The sequence below is a fragment of the Macaca fascicularis genome, chromosome 16 (assembly GCF_037993035.2).
Source record: "Macaca fascicularis isolate 582-1 chromosome 16, T2T-MFA8v1.1".
Classification (NCBI taxonomy): domain Eukaryota; kingdom Metazoa; phylum Chordata; class Mammalia; order Primates; family Cercopithecidae; genus Macaca; species Macaca fascicularis.
This window is the reverse complement of record NC_088390.1, coordinates 57,494,815-57,515,362: the sequence shown is the minus strand read 5'-3', so window position 1 is coordinate 57,515,362 and position 20,548 is coordinate 57,494,815. Positions and strand designations below refer to the sequence as shown.

At 51.9% G+C, this 20,548-nt stretch overlaps 2 protein-coding genes across 9 annotated transcripts; one reads left to right on the top strand and one right to left on the bottom strand.

Annotated features, from left to right (window-relative positions):
* Positions 1-364: 364 nt before the first annotated feature.
* GNGT2 (G protein subunit gamma transducin 2) lies at positions 365-7,892 on the bottom strand. Of its 2 annotated transcripts, none has more exons than XM_005583601.4 (4): positions 7,718-7,892; positions 6,168-6,277; positions 4,671-4,776; positions 365-4,214 (listed from the first exon to the last, which is right to left on the bottom strand). In XM_005583601.4, the coding sequence occupies exons 3-4, from the start codon at positions 4,752-4,754 to the stop codon at positions 4,089-4,091; spliced, it is 210 nt and encodes a 69-aa protein (XP_005583658.1). In that variant the 5' UTR covers positions 4,755-4,776; positions 6,168-6,277; positions 7,718-7,892; the 3' UTR covers positions 365-4,088. The 2 variants fall into 2 exon arrangements, with proteins under 2 accessions (XP_005583658.1, XP_005583659.1); XM_005583602.4 differs by having other exon boundaries at positions 7,762-7,892.
* A 132-nt stretch (positions 7,893-8,024) lies between these two features.
* Positions 8,025-20,545, top strand: ABI3 (ABI family member 3). Of its 7 annotated transcripts, none has more exons than XM_074019373.1 (8): positions 8,025-8,159; positions 14,140-14,289; positions 15,348-15,524; positions 17,157-17,242; positions 17,465-17,560; positions 17,790-17,944; positions 19,396-19,530; positions 19,872-20,545. In XM_074019373.1, exons 1-8 carry the CDS (start codon positions 8,043-8,045, stop codon positions 20,033-20,035), a joined length of 1,080 nt encoding a protein of 359 aa, XP_073875474.1. In that variant the 5' UTR covers positions 8,025-8,042; the 3' UTR covers positions 20,036-20,545. The 7 variants fall into 7 exon arrangements, 4 of the variants coding, with proteins under 4 accessions (XP_073875474.1, XP_005583657.2, XP_005583656.2 ...); XM_005583600.4 differs by having other exon boundaries at positions 17,787-17,944; XM_005583599.4 differs by having other exon boundaries at positions 14,140-14,307.
* The last annotated feature ends 3 nt before the right edge of the window (positions 20,546-20,548 follow it).

The window sequence follows — 20,548 nt, the reverse complement described above, 5'->3', positions numbered from 1 at the left end:
GCCAATGTAGCTCCGCTACTGCCCAGTGAGCTGGCAATGGTGAAACCCTGAGCCCCTCATACAGTACCAGACCTCAAGGCAACCATCCAGTTCTCTGGTGGCAGGTCAATGGAAGGGACACAGAATTGTCCTCACTGGAATAGGCACTTTTTCAGGAATTGAGTTTGCATTCCCTGCCAACACCACCATCTATGGACTCGTGGGATGTCTTCTAGGCAACTGTGGTGTCCTAGACCAGGCTAGCTCCAACCAAGAAGCTCTTCCCAGCAAAAGAAGTAAGGCATTAAATGCAATGTGGGTCCTGTAACAGAAAAATGGCATTAGTGAAAAAGCTAGGAAAATCCAAATAAAGTCTGGAGTTCAGTTAACAGTGTTACACAAATGCTAATTTTTAATTTTAAAAGTACCAGGGTTATGAAGATGTTAACATTAGGGGAACCTGGGTTAAGGGAACTCTCAGTACTAACTTTGCAACTCCTCTGTAAATCTAAAATTCTTCAAAATAAAACTACCAAAGAAACAAAAAGAAATAAGGTTGGGGCTAATGTCAACAGGATTTTCTGATCTCACCATGTGTCTGTTATCTAGAAGCAAGTGGCTTTACAGAGTGATAGGCTGTTCTAGTAAAGACCCAGGGTGGTGCCAGGTAGGTGGACACCACTTTGCAAAGACTAAGTGATGTCAGAAAGGTTGCTGGCTGTGCTGTGAATGGAACCAGAAACAACTTACAGTGTTTTCCCTTCATGGCTAAAAAACTCGATGATCTCTAGGCTAGAGGAGGGAAAGGATGGCTCAGATGGCATCAATGACCCACTCTCAGAATGATCATTCTTGTCCTCCTAATCAACAGTGTGAAGGTCTGGGCATGCAACAAAGGAATGCTACCCGCTGGGCGCAGTGGCGCACACCTGTAATCCCAGCACTTTGGAAGGCCAAGGCAGTCAGATCACCTGAAGTCGGGAGTTCGAGACCAGCCTGACCAACATGGAGAAACCCCATCTCTACTAAAAATACAAAATTAGCCGGGCATGGTGGTGCATGCCTGTTATCCCAGCTACTTGGGAAGACTGAGGCAGGAGAATCACTTGAACCTGGGAGGTGGAGGTTGCAGTGAGCCAAGATCAGGCCATTTCACACCAGCCTGGGCAACAAGAGCAAAATTCTGTCTCAGAAAAAAAGAAGAAAAAAAGAAAAAGAAAGAAGGAAAGAAGGAAGGAAGGAAGCAAGGAAGGAAGGAAAGAAAAAGAAAGAAAGAGAAAGAAAGAAAGAAAGAAAAGAAAAGAAAGAGAAAGAAAGAAAGAGAATGAAAGAAAGAGAAAGAGAGAGAAGGAGGGAGGGAGGGAAGGAAGGAAGCCACAGGGCACAATGTCATAATCCCTTTATAAGCTGAGATTTCTACCCTGCCATTTCAGGCTCCCTATGGCATTAGGAAGAGACAGAAAAGGGGGTCAGAGTGTCAGGCTGATGACTGACCCTGAGACTCAGGGAGTCCTGTGATTGTTACCACACCCTGTGGTGGCCAGGAAAGGTACAGGAGGAACCAGAGAACATCTGGGGCACATTGTACCCTGTGGAACGGTGGGCTGAAGAAACTGCTACTCTAATCAGAGTCCCACCAAGGGTTCAAGAGCCTCAGGAACAGAGATTAGAGTTGCCGCTCTGGATCCAGAACCCCAACCAGTGAGAGCCTGCCTGAAGACAGGAGAATAAGGACTGGGCAGGTGGAAGAAGGAAGCTGTAGCCACATGGCCAATGGCCGCATGACTGGCGCTCCCATCTTTTTTTCCTTCCTTACTGTTGGAGCCCTATGGAATATTTACCTTTCCCGGTTTTTTTGAAGGAAGAATTACTGTCTTTAATGTTTTCTCTTTCTCATTCCTCATCTTTTCCTTCTCTTGAGCAGACTATATGAAGAGTGGTTGAATTGACACCAGCTTGCAGAATGGTGAGATGGAGTCAGGATGGAATTGGGAATTGGAGATCCTGGATTTTGACCACAGAGGCCCCGTGACCTCACCCTTGAGGCTGTGACCAGCTGGGGAAGGGAGGCTGTGGCTGTAGTATGTAGGATGACTATTAGATTAGGTTTATTTTCAGAGACTTGCTTTCATTTCTATCTAGTAAACCCTACAAGCCAGAAACTTGGATGCTATCCTTGACAACTCATTCTCCTTCACTCATAACTCAAAGAAATGTCAAGATCTGAAAACTTTATTTCCCAAAGAACTCATCAACTTACCTACTGCCCCCAAGACTTACAGCCACTGCCCTAATTCAGGTCTTCCTCACTTTACCCCTGATGGAACAATCACCTCCTTAATTGCCTCTCTGCCTTCACTCTTTCCCTGTTCAATCTTGTTAAGAGCAAATTTCCAGCCAGGCTTGGTAGCTCACGCCTATAATCTCAGCACTTTGGGAGACCAAGGCAGGAGGATTGCTTGAGGCCAGGAGTTCAAGATCAGCCTGTGCAATATAGTGAGACCCTGTCGCTACAAAAAAATTTAAAAATTAGCCAAGCGTGGTGGCACACACCTGTAGTCCCAGCTACGTGGGAGGCTGGGGTGGGAGGATTGCTTGAGTCCAGGAGGCAGAGGCTGCAGTGAGCCATGATTGTGCCCCTGCACTCCAACCTGGGCGACAGAGAAAGACTTTGTCACCCTCCCCACCAGAAAAGCAAATTTCCTTCTAACATTACCAAGTCACTCCCAGCAAATAAGTTTGTTTAGTTCAGCAAGCCAGACCCCACTAGTCACCTCCAAGCCCTCTCTAGCACAGATCCTAAGGATCTAGACCTCTTGACATCCCCACTCCAACCTGATTGGTGCTCCCATTCAAACCATGGTCCTTTCTCATATCATGCCTCTGTTTATACTGGCCCACCAGAAGTGCCATCCATCCACCCATTGACAACTTAACCCTTTAGAACTCAGCTCGAGATATCACCTCCTTCTGAAGGCCTTTCCTGTCTTTCTTCCAAGGACTCAACGCACCTCTTCAGCAAGATTAGGTAGCCCTCCTATGGGATTCCATCATATCCCTCGCAGACCTCTCTGATGTTGCACTGAGCTCATTGTATCATGAGTGCTGGTTTGTCTGCAGCTCCTTCAGTCCTTTCCATGCCGGCAAGGCCCAGGAATTGGTCTCATCCATCACTACATTCCCAGTCCTTAGCAGGATCCAGCCTCCCTTCTGCTAACCAGAATCTGCTTAAATACCTTCCTAGGCTTCCTATTGCCCTTAGGATGAAGAACAAAGTTCCTAACTGAGTTCACCAAAAGGTCCTTCAAGACTTGACCCCAATCTCCTTCTCTAGCCTCATGCTTTTCCAGCCCCCATTCTGCGCCCCTCGACAGCATTTACATTGACATTGCTCATTGCCCTGAATGTCTTTCTGCTGTGTGTTCCTACACGGCCCTTGACTCTCCCCATTGTAGCATTTATGGACTTAATTGTAAATTGTTTCATGTCTTCTCCACCAAATTCCATGAAAATAGGAGCCATGTTCGTCTTGCTCACTCTTCCATCCATAGTGCCCAGCACTAACAGACTACTCGACAATATTAAATAAGTCATGAAATCATAACTTCACAAACTCCTGTTGTCATCAGGCCATCTGGGGTGATCTAAATGACTAGGAACAGGATCACAGGGTAGGACATGATATGGGGGGACAGGACCGCCCCCAACCCAAACTAATCTGGCGTGGAAATGCTTTTTTCCTAGGAAGAGAGTGGAGGGAAAAGACGGAGGGGTTCTAAGGTGGTGTAAATGCTTCCTAAGGACTGCCCTCTGGGGTCTCATGGTATCGCAGGCTCCTCACACCCCACCACCCCTGGGGCCAACTGCTTGGCCAGCCACACTGTCCTCAGAGTGTTCCAGCAAAGTCAGCAGAGACCCAGCAGATGGAGGAAATAATGGGAGAAAAGAGTGGAAAGTGGGAGTGGGGAATGGGTTCACAATGCATTTGTTCAGGGATCTTTACTCATTCTGTGATGAAGAGAAGGTGACACTTCATTGGCTCACTGGGGGTCTAGGAGACTTGGGCTTGGCTGAAGAGGGACAGACACTCAGGGCGGGGCTCCGTGCCATCAGCTTATCAGACAGCCGCCTTTCTCTTTGAAGGGATTCTTGTCCTCAGGGATCCCTTTGAGAAAAGGGTCGTTTCCTGCTTGGGCCTCCACATACTCCTTGATTTCCTTTCCCGCTTTGGAAATCTGTGAGAATACAAAAAATGTTTTAGGTCCTTGCTACTTTCTCTGGATCCATGATTTGGTCAGTGCTGGAAAAACAGGCTTCTGGGCAGGGCAGAGACAGAGGCCAAAGAGGAGAAAGACACAGGGGACAGACAGATGTTCGGGGGTGTGAGTTCCTCGATCTGACCCATAACACTGACCCTGACCTTCATGGACTGCTTGGCCAGAGCCAGCCCAGATGCAGGGCTGGACACACTGAGCTCTCCAAGGCCCTGAGGCTCTCTCTTGTGCTGAGGGAGGCTGGCACCTTCACAGAGTCAACCCCAGCCTTTCTCTGCATCCTATCCCATCCCAGAGGTACCTCCTGCTGCTTCTGCGGCCCTGGAACAGTCCCACCACCCTTTCTGGTCACTTCCTCCTTCCTGGGGCTCATCAGGAACAGGAAGGGAAGAGCAGGGATGGGGCGAGGAGGCTCACCGGAATTCTTGTGTTTTTCACTTCCTTCTTTAGCTGCTCCACCTCCATCTTCAACAGATCCTTCTCGCTGAGATCCTGGGCCATCCTGCCCTAGACAGACCTGATCCTGGAAAGGATTCAGCAGCCAGGATCATAAATCTCATCAGCTCTCCCAGCTCCCTCCACACCTCAACTTCTAGCATCTCCCCTGCCATATCCCTCAGTTCAGGCCCCTCATCATTCAACAGATATTCACTCCATCCTTGCACGCCCTGCCTCTTCGAGAGCCTGGGCTCAGGAGGGGAGGAAACTCCCAGTCTGATGGGAAAGGGACAATTTTTGCCTTTGGATTGACTGTCTACAGAGGAAATCTGGATTATCTGTCTACAGAGCCATCTGTCTGTCTGTCTACAGAGGAAACAGAGAAGAAAGAAGAAGGAGTTTCTTTCGGAGAGGAAGATCTGGGAAGCAATATTATTGTTTCATATAGTGACTCAGAGTTTTCCTCTTTCTCTACAAGTCCAGCACGGGAGAGTATACAATAATGTTCAAGAGAAGGGGGTCTTGGCCAGGCATGGTGGCTCACCCCTATAATTCCAGCACTTTGGGAGGCCGAGGTGGGAGGATCGCTTGAGCCCAGGAGTTCAAGATCAGCCTGGCCAACATGGCGAAACCTCGTCTCTACAAAAGATAGAAAAATTAGCCAGGGTTGGTGGTGAGTGCCTGTAATCGCAGCTACTCAGAAGTCTGAGGTACGAGAATCGCTTGAACCCGGGAGGCGAAGGTTGCAGTGAGCTGAGATCATGCCACTGCACTCCAGCCTGGGTGACAGAGTGCAACTGTCTCAAAAAATAAAAAAAGATCCCGGATGCAGTGTCTCGTGCCTGTAATCCCAGCACTTTGGGAGGACAGGCAGATCACCTGAGGTCGAAGGTTTGAGACCAGCCTCGCCAACATGGTGAAACCCCATCTCTACTAAAAACACAACAAATAGGCAAGCGTGGTGGCAGGCACCTGTAATCCCAGCTACTCAGGAGGCTGAGGCAGGAGAATTGCTTGAACCCAGAAGACGGAGGTTGCAGTGAGCCGAGATCACACACCACTGCACTCCAGCTTAGGCAACAAGAGTGAGACTCCGTCTCAAAAAAAAAAAAAAAGAGAGACAAGGGGGTCTGGAGCTTGCCAGACTCCAACTCTGATCCCAGCTCTGCTGCTTCCTTACTGCTTCCTTAGTGTGGCCTTAGGGAAGTCACTCAACTTCTTTGAGTACTTCCCCAGCTGCAGATGGGTATTAAAAAAACCTACCACATGCAATTATTGTGGGTACTAAGAAAATAATGTCTATAAAATATTATAATATACTACCTGGCACATAATGAACACTTAATACACTTATTATCACTAATAATGCTATTGTTATTATTATCACTGCAGGGTTATCAGGAAGGCCTGCCTGGTGCCTAGCCCCAGTGATACTAAGGGTAGATCCCAGCCCAGTGCAACCTCAGCACCTCTCACCTGTCACAGAAGAACACACTTTCCAAGTCACTTGTCCTGGACTCAGGTAAGATAGTGTTTGAGCCTCCTAGTTCTTCATCAGCTGAAAATCTTCAGATAAAGCAGATGGCCTGGAAACCAAAATCTCTAATGCCTAAGCTGATCATAGGCTCAAAGTTCTAAGCCCATCACCCGCCTGAGCCTTCAAGCCCTCACTGCCGCAGAGAGACAGACATTCTCCCCACAAAAACAAACTTGAAAACAGAAGCCACCTTTTCACCACCTTGCCCTGTGTTAGCCTCACTCTTTTGGTGACCTCACTAGCTTAGAGCCTGCAGCGCTTCTATTTCCCCACCTCCACCTCACAGCCCCGCCTGCCCCCTTTTGCTTGCTTTCTCCTCCTTCCCTTCCCACCTCTGAGCATGCTCTGAGGCTGTCCTTCCTCCTGCGGCAAGTCCTAGACCGGCCCCTAACCTCCCTAACCAAGGTGCCTTGTGCGCCCATTGGATCCCCACTGTTTCACCTTACGAAGTTCTGCTAGCTCACTCTTCATCCACTCATTCAATAAATATGTACTTGCTCACCATGCTGTGCCACTTAGTACTTGGGGCATGGCCACCTCTAATGCCTCTGTTCAAGCTTCTTTGCTGCCACACCTCCCTCTGAGTCCTGAATGTGGGTTCCTGAGCACAGGACCCACATTCTGTTTTTTTCTTGCTCTCCCCCAAGGACCACCCAAGGGCTATGCCATTTAACAGACATTGAGCTCCTGCTCTGGCTGACACCCATCCAATGACAAGGGACCCGCTGAAGGAGCAAAAGTTAAGGGACCAATATGGTCGGTGGGAGGTCCTCTTACTCTCCTGTCTCTAGGATGACAGGCTTGGTGGTAGGAGGGGCAGAGAGGAGGCCCGCGGTCCATCCTAACTTCCCTGCTCCAGGACCCAGTCCAACTCTCAGCTGGGAGCTCTAAGAGTTTGAAATCAGGACAGGATCCTGGACGTCGTCTGGTCCAAGTGTCCTGTTAATGCATGAACTACAGCCCATACCTCCTAGGCAGGCTCAGTGCTCTGTCCACCGCTGCTTCCTAAAACCAACAAATTGATCTGGAATTTGAACCTGGTGCTTCTCAAATCCAAGTCCTTCCTGTTGTCTAATCTGAGTTCCTCACATTACACTGGGTCAATTTCATCTCGTCCTGCCTTCATGAGCACAGAGCATGTAGGGCAGATCTTCATCACACACTACCCTTCGCAGGCTTACTAACACCCCTCTGGGACCTCTCTGGTCATGTCTTCCCGGTGTCCAACCCTGACCCCTCTTGCTGCCACATCGGCTGTTTTCTATTTTTGCTGTGCTGCCGTCCCACAGTCCTCTCTGGTATGACCAGTCTCCATATCCTATCCACCCTCCACTCCCCTGTCCCTTGGTGACTCATCCCCGAGCTTCCCAAGGAAGCCCCCACCCTCTGCCCTTTCCTCCCGCCTTCCATGAGTGGAAAATCCACCTCCACCCCCTATAGCAGGCCAGCCCCCTTCCTCCCCAGTCTCCCACCCCATCCCCCCACCAACCAGTTTCCTCTCCAGGACCAGGGAGCAATCACAGCTGCCCCGACCTTGGCTTCCTCTGCTGGGTGGGATTGGGGGCTGGGCCCCCAAATGGGCCCCTGGCTTCCCCCTTCCTCTGGGCAGGGGACAGAGAGGCACAGGCTCGGGGAGCAGGACTGACTTCCTCTTGTCCCGGAATGAGCATGCCTGCCCTTTGCAAGCAGGTTTGGGTCTCACGCAGAGGAAACCAAAAGCAGTAAGAGGGAGGGAAGGCAGAACAACCAATCAAGGGCAGGGTGAGACTCAAAACGAGCGGGCTCCCTGGGGAGCCAGACAGAGGCTGGGGGTGATGGCGGAGCTACAGCAGCTGCAGGAGTTTGAGATCCCCACGGGCCGGGAGGCTCTGAGGGGCAACCACAGTGCCCTGCTGCGGGTTGCTGACTACTGCGAGGACAACTATGTGCAGGTAGGTAGAGCGGGCGGAGGATTGACACCCCAGCCCCTGGAGGGCGGACCCTGAGCCCAGCCCCAAGTGGGGCCCTGGGAGCCATCCTGACAGGGCTTGTCTTGGGCCTTGGCTGAGAAATCCTCCCACTCCAGACTTCAGCTTCATCCCAGACCCCAATACTTAACTCTGACCCCATACTGCCCAAGCCCCCACTGTGCCCTTTCTGTCTCGCCTCAGAGATGTCTGGGACAGACAGTGCGATTCCATCCTGTTCTCAGATGTCACTGCAGGTTCATCCTTCTGAGTCCCCCAGGTTGATCCAGAGACCCAAAGCCTCCGTCCTCACACAGATGCTGGCGATCATTCTATTTCCAGGCCAGCTCTGGGTGACGCTTCAGAAGAACTTCCCAAACAGCACAGTGAACCTGAGATGGACCCTGAGTTTGGGAGAGTGGGGATAAGGCAGAGTAGGCTGGGCTAAAGAGAGGGGATCTCATGCAGAGGGAGGGGGATGGCCCACATGACTGCTGGGAGCAGGCTACTAGCAAAAGATAAGGAGGTAGCATTGTAGAACAGTTTTTAAATTGTGTGGTTGTCCTGGGGCTGAGAGTATAGATTCCTGGATTCAGGGAGGAGAGGCAAGGCAACTTAGCCATGATGGAAATCACTTCTGTTATTTCATTAATCTGTACAACTACCTTGTGAGACACGTATTATAATTCCTATTTTACACATGTGGAAACAGTAGCTCAGGGAGGTGAGGTGACTTGTCCAAGGCCGCACAGCTCCAAACAGCAGAGCCAGGCATTCCCGTATTTTTGCTCTTGTTGCCCAGGCTGGAGTGCAATGGCTCGATCTCGACTCACTATAACCTCCACCTTCCGGGTTCAAGAGATTCTCCTGCCTCAGCCTCCTGAGTAGCTGGAATTACAGGCATGTACCACCATGCCTGGCTAATTTTATATTTTTAGTAGAGACAGGGTTTTGCCATGTTGGTCAGTCTGGTCTCGAACTCCTGACACCTCAGGTGATCCACCTGCCTCGGCCTCCCAAAGTTCTGGGATTATAGGAGTGAGCCACCATGCCCGGCCAGTCTTTTTTTTTTTTTTTTTTTTCTTTTTTTGAGACAGGGTCTCCTCTGTCGCTCAGGCTAGAGTGCTGTGGCATGATCGTAGCTCACATAGCTTCACTGCAGCCTTGAACTCCTAGGCTCAAGCAATCCTCCCACCTCAGCCTTCTGAGTAGCTGGGACTACAGGCGCATGCCACCATGCCTGGCTAATTTTTTTTATTTTATTTTGTAAAGACAGGGTCTCCATATGTAGCCCAGGCTGGTCTTGAACTCCTGGCCTCAAGTGATCTGCCCACCTTGGTCTCCCAAAGTTCTGGGATTACAGGCGTAAGCCACCACATTTGGGCTTACCTGACTCCTGACGCCAAGCCCTTTCCTCTCCATCTTTCTGCCTCCCTACACGCTATGTGACTTTACGACAGTTTATTTGCACTCTCTGTACCCGGTTTCCTCTGCTCCCTGAAGAGCTGCAGGCTAACCTTGTTACCCCTTGGGCAAAACTTTATTTTTCTAACCTGTACTAACCGAACTATGAGAACAGGCATAGAGACCTCGTAGCATAGTAAGAATGTTGAAAAAAGAAATAAATGAGGAACAAGTGCTCATGGGAAATGGCAGATTAAAGAGAGTCAGTGATGACAGCAGTTAAAACTTTCTGGACCCTTCCTTTGGGCCAGGCATGTCACCAGCATGGCCTCCCTTCATCCTCATCTGAAGTCCAGTGAGGCGAGTCCCATTCTCACTTCACAATGAGGAAGCTGAGGTTTGGAAAGGTTAAGTCACTTTCCCAGAGGTCTCCTAGCTAGTGTCAGAGCCTGAATTCAAACCCAGAAATCTGATTCCAGAGCCCACTCCCTATGCCACTAACTGAAAATGCTACTCTGGGTATCATTTCGGTCTGTGTAGTTGTTGAATGACCACCTGCAGATGAGACAGAATGAGGCTTGCAAACCAACGCATCCTCCTAGCACAGAAAGGCATGTTCCCTCTACGGACAAGGATCCAAGCAGTCCTTTCCATTCCTTCCATAACTTCTGCACACCTCAAAGAGCTTCCGCAGGGCTCTCATTTGCACACACAGTGTTCACACACAATTTGGGGTCACAAAGACCTAAGTCCAGTTTCCAGCTCTGCCACCTACCAACTACAGGAACTGTGGCAAGTTCCTCCTCTGATTCTCATGCCTGCCTTCAGGGGTGGCTCCATGGGTTCAATATAAAAATGTATCAAAGCATTTAGCCTAGTGCCAGCCCCTTCAGAAGAGCAGGATAAATGGCAGCTCTTACCATGACTATCATCATCATTATCATTCATTGGAAAGATGGATAATAAGAATCAGTTCTAAGGAGGAGAAGCTGTCCTTGCAAAAATACATGGCGTGAGAAGCCTTGACCCAACTTGGAATCCTTGGATTCCTGCTTCTTTCATGCAGAACAATAACTACTAGAACACACAACCTGTTACCTTTCCTGGCCTTTCTGAGGATCTTTGTCTAGGCAAATGCCTAGGAAGTTTATGGATCTCAGAACTGCTGTTACCTAAGGCCTGATTCCCCTACCCTCCATCCCCATCTGCAGCCCCTCTCTCCCCACACCACCCAGATGCTAGGAAACCCATGGGGAATTAGGGAAGGCAGACCAGGGTCACCTGCAGAGTTCTCCGCCAGGGTTGACTGACTTTACAGACAGGGTAATTTGCATGACGAACAAGCACTCAGCCGCAGAGATGGATCTCAGATGCTTGTCCCCGCAGACCTAACTTTGGGCCAGGAGCAAAGCCAGGGGTCAGTAGGTGTTCAGGCTCCAGGTGCCCAGAGCTGGGCCCAAGCAGACACTTTTCCTGTTTGGGCCAACAATTCCACATGTCAGTTTGGGGAGGAAACTGTACAGGAGAAGGCAGGCAAGCTAAGAAATCTGGGTGGAGATGGAGGAGTAGTCACTGCTCAGTTCTGGGCCTGTTTCCTCATTTGGTAAAGGAAGGTCCTGAACTAAATCAAGACCTGCTATCCTGTCTGGTTTTAATATCCTGGGTTGATTTCTTTGCCTTTTCAAGATTCTTGGTGACATATGCTGAGGAGATGTAAGTTTTGTTGCATACGCTGATGAGATGTAAGTAAACATGCAAATGAGCATCTCTTTCCTGCTGTTGGAAAAGACAGACAGGGAGGAGAGAGCCACCGCATGGGCTTCCGGGGAGGTCCTGGCTCAGGCTCCATTAGAGGCTCCCAGGTGTCTCTCAGACCTTGCTCTGAGAGTTTGTAGGTCTGCTCGCCATTGACAGGCCCTGAGGGGCATCTGAGGGCTCAAGGAAGGGGATCCCAGTGTGTACCCTTGCCTGTTGGCCCACTGGCCCTACCCTAGATTCACCCTGGACTTGCCCCCTACCTGCATTAGAAAGGTACAGGCTAGAGTATGGGAACTCCATGACCCAACAAGAGATGAGGAAGCTGCCTGGGGAACCAAACGACCAGAGAAGTTTTGCCCTAGCCCCCACTGCCTGATCTGGGACCAAAAAAAATTTCTTGGCCAGGCACAGTGGCTCACGCCTATAATCCCAGCACTTTGGGAGGCCAAAGTGGGCAGATCACCTGAGGTCGGGAGTTTGAGATCAGCCTGACCAACATGGAGAAACCCCATCTCTACTAAAAATACAAAAAATTAGCTGGGTGTGGTGGTGCATGCCTGTAATCCCAGCTACTCGCGAGGCTGAGCCAGGAGAATCGCTTGAACCTGGGAGGCGGAGGTTGCAGTGAGCTGAGATCGTGCCATTGCACTCCAGCCTGGGCAACAAGAGCGAAATTCCATCTCAAAAAACAAACGAACAAACAAAAAAACTTCTTGCCGTCAGCCACTGCCTGCTTACCCCTCCTGCACTGACTGGCAGTGTGACCCTGGCCAGTGTCTGGCACAGTGCCTAGAATACAGTGACATTGTGCCCAGAGAATGTTTGGGATCCCATTCGACCTGCTAATTAACTCACAAGTGCGTATTTGTGAAGAATCTTCTGCGTGTTGGGTGTGATTCCATGATGGGATACAGGATGAAACAGACAAGCTCCCTGCTCTCATGACACTTCCATTTAAGGGAGGGTGGGTAGATAATAAAAAAAAAAATTCATAGATAATGTTTGATAGTGCTAAATGCCATGAAGAAAAGAGAATAAGGTAAATATGATAAAGAGGCAGTGAAGGCATGGGCTGGGGGAAATCTTAGTGTGGTGAAGGAAGGTGTTTCTGGGAAACTGAGGCCTGCTAATAAGGATTCTGAAAATAAGTACAGCATGTGCCAAGGCCCCGAGGCAGAAACAGTTCAGTTTGTTCAGGAACAGAAACCCAATGGCCAATGTGGCTGGAGGGGAGAGTGGGAGAGGGGGAGTGATGAAGAGAAAGGCAGGAGCCAGACCTGGAGGGGCTATATGTAGGCCACGGTTGGAAGCTTGAATTTTATCCTCAGGGTATTAGAAAGCTATTAGAGGGAATGAATGAATAAAGTCCCTCTGTTCTGGGCCTCAGTTTCCTTATTTGAGTTCCCAAACACCAATCTGCAGACTGGAGCTAAACAAAGAGTCACATGGAAAGCTTTTTTTTGGTTTGTTTTTGAGACAGGGTCTCACTCTGTCATCCAGGCTGGAGAGAAGTGATGTGATTTTGGCTCACTGCAACCTCTGACTCCTGGGTTCAAGTGATCCTTTTTTTTTTTTTTTTTTTTTGAGACCGAGTCTCGCTCTGTCGCCCAGGCTGGAGTGCAGTGGCGCGATCTCGGCTCACTGCAAGCTCCGCCTCCCGGGTTCACGCCATTCTCCTGCCTCAGCCTCCCGAGTAGCTGGGACTACAGGCGCCCACAACCGCGCCCGGCTAATTTTTTGTATTTTTAGTAGAGACGGGGTTTCACCGTGGTCTCGATCTCCTGACCTTGTGATCCGCCCGCCTCGGCCTCCCAAAGTGCTGGGATTACAGGCGTGAGCCACCGCGCCCGGCAGGTTCAAGTGATTCTTATGCCTCAGCCTCCTGAGTAGCTGGGATTACAGGCACGCACCACCATGCCTGGCTAATTTTTGTATTTTTAGTAGAGACGAGGTTTTGCCATTGTAGCCAGGCTGGTCTTGAACTCCCGACCTCAAGTGATTTGCCTGCCTGGGCCTCCCAAAGTAGTGGGATTATAGGCGTGAGCCACTGCCCCTGACATGGTTTGTTGTGTTTAAGAATGTCGGCTGGGTGCGGTGGCTCACGCCTGTAATCCCAACACTTTGGGAGGCCGAGGCGGGCAAATCACCTGAGGTTGAGAGTTTGAGACCACCAGCCTGATCAACGTGGAGAAGCCCTGTCTCTACTAAAAAAAAAAAATACAAAATAAGCCAAGCATGGTGGTGCTTGCTTACAATCCCAATTACTTGGGTGGCTGAGGCAGGAGAATCGTTTGAAGGCGGAGGTTGCGGTGAGCCGAGATCGCACCACCGCACTCCAGCCTGGGCAACAGGAGCGAAACTCTGTCTCCAGGAAAAAAAAAAAAAAAAAAAAAAAAAATAGAATGTCTGCTCTAGCCAGTGTTGCCTTCCTCTTTCCTTTCTACTATTCACCCCCACTCCAACCCCTAAAAGGACAGCCTGTTACTGAAGTCTTCAGGAGGGTGGTACCATCATCTGTACTCAGTCCTCAGCTTGACTGTTTGAGAATGGGTATATTTCCCTCCCTTTGCATCTGTTCCCCAAGGCTGCAGATTCACTTTTTTAAAGTGAATTTAAAGTGATGTTGTAGCTAGTCCCTCTTGCTACAACATAATTCTGCTGAGAGCCAACGCAAACATCTAAGGGTTGCGGCTCTGTCCCAATCCAGCGCCTATTTTCCCTAAATCCTCTCCCATCCCACCCCAGCCAGCCAAGGACCCAGTGGAAGATGCTGGCCCTTAGGCCAGGGCTGTGTGTATTTCAGGCCACAGACAAGCGGAAGGCGCTGGAGGAGACCATGGCCTTCACTACCCAGGCACTGGCCAGTGTGGCCTACCAGGTGGGCAACCTGGCCGGGCACACACTGAGAATGTTGGACCTGCAGGGGGCCGCCCTGCGGCAAGTGGAAGCCCGTGTAAGCACGCTGGGCCAGGTAAGGGGTGTGGGGCGTGGGAAGGCGTCTTGCATCAGGCCTCAACTCTTCAGCCCGACTCAGACATTTTCTACATCAAAAGTTCCTTCCTGCTTTCCCCCATGTCCAAATGCCCAACTCTACAGCAGAAGGTTGGCACTTTCCAAGCTTTTTGGACCTCCTTATCTCTGTGGCTATGCTACAAATTCCCCGAAGGCAGAGCTTTTTCTTTCTTGGAATTCTATCCTGGACATTAGAAAGTAATATCTACCAATCAGAGCAGCGGCATATACAGGAAAGAAGCAAATGAACCCTGTTTGCATCTAAATACAAGCAGTGCCTTAATAAATATCCTAGACCCAGGGTGCTAGCTTGACAAGGTCATCTTCAGCCCTGGAAGCACTGCCAGCACCATACAGTATACACCCTCCACCCTGCCACAGTGTTCTAGTGCACACACCCTCCTTCCTTCCTGGATCCTTGACCGAGGAATTGCCCCATAAAGCACATGCACAGACCCAGCCACACATTCAGCCTGGCCTGTGCATCACCCACATGTTCAGTGGGTGGGGTGTGCCTTTTCCTCTCCCCCCGCAGACCAGAGTTCCCACCCTTTCGAACTGTAGGCTTTCTCCACGGAACATTCTGAGAGGAAGTCAGTTCACTTATTTGTCTCCCAAAGCTGGTCAAGCCACCATTCTCTGCCACCTCCATATTTTCCCCCTCTGCTCCCAAGCCAGCCCAGTGCTTGTCTCTTCCCGGCATCCCCAGGGATGTTGTGTTTTCTCTTTTCCTCCAGTTCCTGCTCAGCTAATAATAACCCTTACTCTCTTTCCACCAGGAAGTGGCTCCAAAGTGGCTTCATCCTTTCCTGCCACTTTTCCCAATTGCTATGTAGCCTGGTGGGGGAGCGGGGGGAGGGGAAGGGCCCTCTTTTTCTAGACCTCGTTGCCTCCCATGGTCCCTACCCCCAGCCCAAAGTCTCTATCTTCTTCCTCCTTAGGGGGAAGGGCATTGGACACAGACCACCCCTCTCTGTCACCTTGAACCCTGTCATGCAGATGGTGAACATGCACATGGAGAAGGTGGCCCGAAGGGAGATCGGCACCTTAGCCACTGTCCAGCGGCTGCCCCCGGGCCAGAAGGTCATCGCCCCAGAGAGCCTACCCCCTCTCACGCCCTACTGCAGGAGACCCCTCAACTTTGGCTGCCTGGACGACATTGGCCATGGGATCAAGGTAGAGAGAGGGACCCTCTTCTTTCCCTCCAACCCACCCTCTCGTGCCTTGTGGCCCTTTTCCCTCCAGACCCCCAGTTCTCCTGCACATTTTGTCCCAACTTGCCACTGCTTTCTTTCCCCACTCCCTGAAGCCACCACTCTGAGCTCTTCTCCCTCTCCCTAGATTTTGTAATCCCTCCCTCCAAAACTGGTCTGTACCGTCCTCAGAGGATCTGCTGAGTGTGAGATCCTGAGCACCCCTCGCCCCCCCGCCCTGCCCCTGTGCCACCGGGCATGTGGGAAGGGGAAGAGGGGGAAGGGAGGATGTCAGGGTGTGCATGAGAATGGCTCCCAGCCACATGAGAACAGCAACTTCCTCTGTCTGGGGGTTTGAGGTCACTGCACTGAGCAGTCACCCCACAGCTGCTTTGGTGAGAAGAAGCGGGGATGCAGCCACACAAAGGGGACTTGGTGAAGAGAGGGGAGCATGGCGCTGGCGTCTTCTCAGCCCACGTCCTTCTGCGAGGTCGGAGAGGGCACGCACTCACACCCGTCCCGTCTTCAATTCCTGTCTCCACACCTTGACATTTCTGTATTGAAATGAACCCCTTGATATCCTGAACTTATCAGCCCCCCTTAAAGGGGAAACCACACTCTCCCCTTCAACCACCAGGCCTCCTCCCCACCAGTAAGGTCTCTGTTGTCCAACTTATATTCTTTTTTTTTTTTTTGAGATGGAGTTTCACTCTTGTTGTCCAGGTTGGATTGCAATGGCGTGATCTTGGCTCACTGCAACCTCCACCTCCTGGGTTCAAGTGATTCTCCTGCCTCAGCCTCCCGAGTAGCTGGGATTACAGGTGCCTGCCACCATGCCTGGCTAATTTTTTTTTTTTTTTGTATTTTTAGTAGAGATGGAGTTTCTCCATGTTGGCCAGGCTGGTTTTGAACTCCTGAACTCAGGTGATCTGCTTGCCTCAGCCACCCAAAGTGCTGGGATTACAGGCGTGAACCACCGCTCCCAGCCCAACTTATATTCTTTGTGCTTCAGCTCAAATCCCTTTCGTCTTGCCCCTGGTGAAGCCTATGAGGTAACACTGTACCCACCCCTTGGGGAAGTCCCATTGGTAACAGAAGTTCCCTCTTTCATGTGGGTGTGCGCCCTGTCATTTGCACATCCCCTCTAAGTGGCCTGGGTCCTGCTCCTCTCTGCCCTAACTCCCCAAAGCCAATTCCACAAATCTTCGAAAATGACAGGTGGGACACTTCTAAGTGTGATGTGTCCTCTCCTTTCCCCACCGCCTCCTCAGCCCAATCAAAGTTAGGGACTACTAACTAAGCCAGGGCCTCAGCTTCCTGGGCTCTGAGATGGTTTGGAGGAGGGACAGGGGTGCCGGGCCCACTCAATCCGCTGTGGCTGTGCAGAGGAAGTGGCTGTCGGCTTTGGTAGAATTGAGTCCCAGAACCCAGGCAATGACAAGGGGGTAGCGTGGGGGAAGTGTAGGAGAGGGCCCTGAGAAGTGGAAGTGGGAACTGGCCATGCTGGGCTCTCCCTCCCGGTTCTCGTCCGCCCCTCCTCCATTTCCTCTTGGGGATGAGGGTGGGGAGCGGCCTCTCACCCCAAATGTCAGCCCTACCTCCCGCTCCCTCGCAGGACCTCAGCACGCAGCTGTCAAGGACAGGCACCCTGTCTCGAAAGAGCATCAAGGCCCCTGCCACACCCGCCTCCGCCACATTGGGGTGAGGCCTCGCCAACTAGCCTAGCCCTACCCCGCGCGACCCTGAAACTCTCCTCCCCCAGCCTCGCCACCCACCCCTGGCGCCTGGGGGCTCAGGCCGTCATGCTGGATGCCTGGCGCCAAACCTCCCCCTCGGCCACATGCCTTTCCTGCTCACACCCGACCCCTGCTGGCCAGAAGCCTTCCTCCTTCCTCCTAATACCCACTCCCCGACCCCCGCCAGGAGACCACCCCGGATTCCCGAGCCAGTGCACCTCCCGGTGGTACCCGACGGCAGACTCTCCGCCGCCTCCTCCGCCTCTTCCCTGGCCTCGGCAAGGTGAGACCTACAAGCCTGCGTGGGAGGGTGAGGGGTGGGAGGTGGCTTTCGAGAGGGGCCTCCTGCCAGTGGTCATAGTGACTCCTGGGCTTGAAAGGACCCAGTTAGTCCTGGGTCACACGTGCAGGGCTGGGTTCAGGATTGGAGGGGTGGGGCCAGCTGGGGATGCTGCATTAGGGAAGGCGTGTCGCCAACCGGGCCGAGCCCCGCTTTCTCTGGTGTTCAGCAGCGCCGAAGGTGTCGGTGGGGCCTCCATGCCCAAGGGGCAGGCAGCACCTCCAGCCCCACCTCTCCCCAACTCCTTGGACCCACCTCCTCCACCAGCAGCCGTCGAGGTGTTCCAGCGGCCTCCCCCGCTAGAGGAGTTGTCCCCACCCCCACCGGGTAAGGAGCTCCGCCCCCTTCTTCTTCCCAACCGTGGGGTCGCTTTTCCGCCTCCTGCCATTCCCCAGCCCACCTCTCTTGGATCTGCCCCAGCCAGCCTCAGTGAATGCCTCCTCCATGGAGCGCAGCACGGGAGCGAAAGGAGGCGGAGGAAGTGAACTAACATAACTTAGCGCCTGCTGTATACCAGACCCTGTGTTCGAAGCTTCTCGTCCATTTTCTTATTTAAACTTAATCCTGGCCGGGCGCGATGGCTCATGCCTGTAAACTCAGCACTTTGGGAGGCCGAGGCGGGCGGATTACCTGAGGTCGGGAGTTCGAGACCAGCCCGACCAAAATGGAGAAACCCGGGCTCTACTAAAAATACAAAATTAGCCGGGCGTGATGGCACATGCCTGTAATTCCAGCTACTTGGGAGGCAGAGGCAGGAGAATCGCTTGAACCCGGTAGGCAGAGGTTGCGGCTAGTGGAGATCCGGCCATTGCACTCCAGCCTGGGCAACAAGAGTGAAACTCCCTCTCAAAAATAATAATAATAAACTTAATCCTAAAGGCCAGGTGGGGTGGCTAACGGCCGTAATCCTAGCACTTTGGGGGACTGTGGAGGGCAGATCACTTGAGGTCAAGAGTTTGAGACCAACCTGGCCAACATGGCTAAAAATACAAAAATTAGCCTGGCTGGTGGTGCATGCCTGTAATTCCAGCTACTCAGGAGGCTGAGGCAGGAGGATCACTTGAACCCGGGAGGCCTCCAGGCTGCAGTGAGCTGAGATCACCCCACTGCACTCCAATCTGGGTGACAGAGCGAGATTCCCTCTCAAAAAAATAAAATAAAACAAAACAAAATAAACTTAATCACGAGAGGGTCCTTAGCACTCTTCCTTAATAGATGAAGCCACTGAAGCTGAAGTTCAGTGACTTGCCCAAGAGCCACCCAGCTAATAAGAGGTAGAGTCTGACTGTCCTCTAGTGCTGGATCTTTCAGGGTTTACTGAGCACTTACTATGCGCTAGCACACCGTGGGAGGACCAGGACAGGAGAGGGCTGGAGGAAGATTGCATGAGATGGGTGCATTCTTTTTATTTTCTTTTCTTTTGAGATGGAGTCTCACTCTGTCATCTAGGTTGGTTGGAGTGCATTGGCAAGATCTCAGCTCACTGCAACCTCCACCTCCTGGGTTAAGCCATCCTCCTGCCTCAGTCTCCTGAGTAGCTGGAATTACAGGCGTGTGCCACTATGTCCAGCTAATTTTTGTATTTTTAGTAGAGATGGGGTTTCACATGTTGGCCAGGCTGGTCTCGAACTCCTGACCTCAGGTGATCTGCTCACCTTGGCCTCCCAACGCGCCTGGCTGAGATGGGTGGATTCTGGGGCCCAGCTCTCGAGCAGATCCCTGACACACTGAAGGAGCTTCCTGTGCCACACTTACAGCCTTTCTGCTTTTCCCCCAAGATGAAGAGCTGCCCCTGCCACTGGACCTGCCTCCTCCTCCACCCCTGGATGGAGATGAATTAGGGCTGCCTCCACCCCCACCAGGCTTTGGGCCTGATGAGCCCAGCTGGGTGCCTGCCTCATACTTGGAGAAAGGTACCTGACTTCTGGGACTGAGGGGCACCGGATCCCACTTCCCAGCGTCTGCCTCTGTTGTCCTGACCCCCATTCTCCTCCCTCTGCAAAGGTGTGAATCTACCCCCCGGGCTCCCTACACAATTTTTCTGACGAACTGAGTTCAGAACAGAACTGGGGAGAGGGCAGCTGGCTTGGTATTAAATATTAACTAAGCTGGGGAGGGGTCCTAAAGGCTTGGAAGCCCCTCAAGATGGTCCCTAGAGTCTAGTACTTGAGACCCTGCATCCCCATGGCGGTGGGGGTGGGGGGGGAGAGGGCAAGAGGCATATCTCACAGCACCCTCTTCTCTTGCCCTGCAGTGGTGACACTGTACCCATACATCGGCCAGAAGGACAATGAGCTCTCCTTCTCTGAGGGCACTGTCATCTGTGTCACTCGCCGCTACTCCGATGGCTGGTGCGAGGGCATCAGCTCAGAGGGGACTGGATTCTTCCCCGGAAACTATGTGGAGCCCAGCTGCTGACAGCCCAGGGCTCTCTGGGCAGCTGATGCCTGCACTGAGTGGGTTTCATGAGCCCCAGGCCAAAACCAGCTCCAGTCACGGCTGGACTGGGTCTGCCCAGCTCTTGGGCTGTGAGCTGTGTTCTGTCCCTCCTCCCATCGTGGAGGGAAGGGGTCCTGCGGAGAGAGAACTTACCCAGAGGCCTGTTGCAGATGGGGAAGAGCTGGAAACCAAGAAGTTTGTCAACAGAGGACCCCTACTCCATGCAGGGCAGGGTCTCCTGCTGCAAGTCTCAACTTTGAATAAAATGGATGACGTCCTGTGACTGCCCCACGGAGATAAGGGGCCAGGAGGGATTGAAAGGCATCCCAATTCTAAGGCTGCTGCTAATTACAGCCCCCAACCTCCAACCCACCAGCTGCCCCAGAAGCAGCATCTTCCCATTCCCTCAGTACCCACAAAATGCAGCCCACATTGGACCCCAGACACCCCTCTGCAGCCATTGACTGCAACTTGTTCTTTTGCCCATTGCTT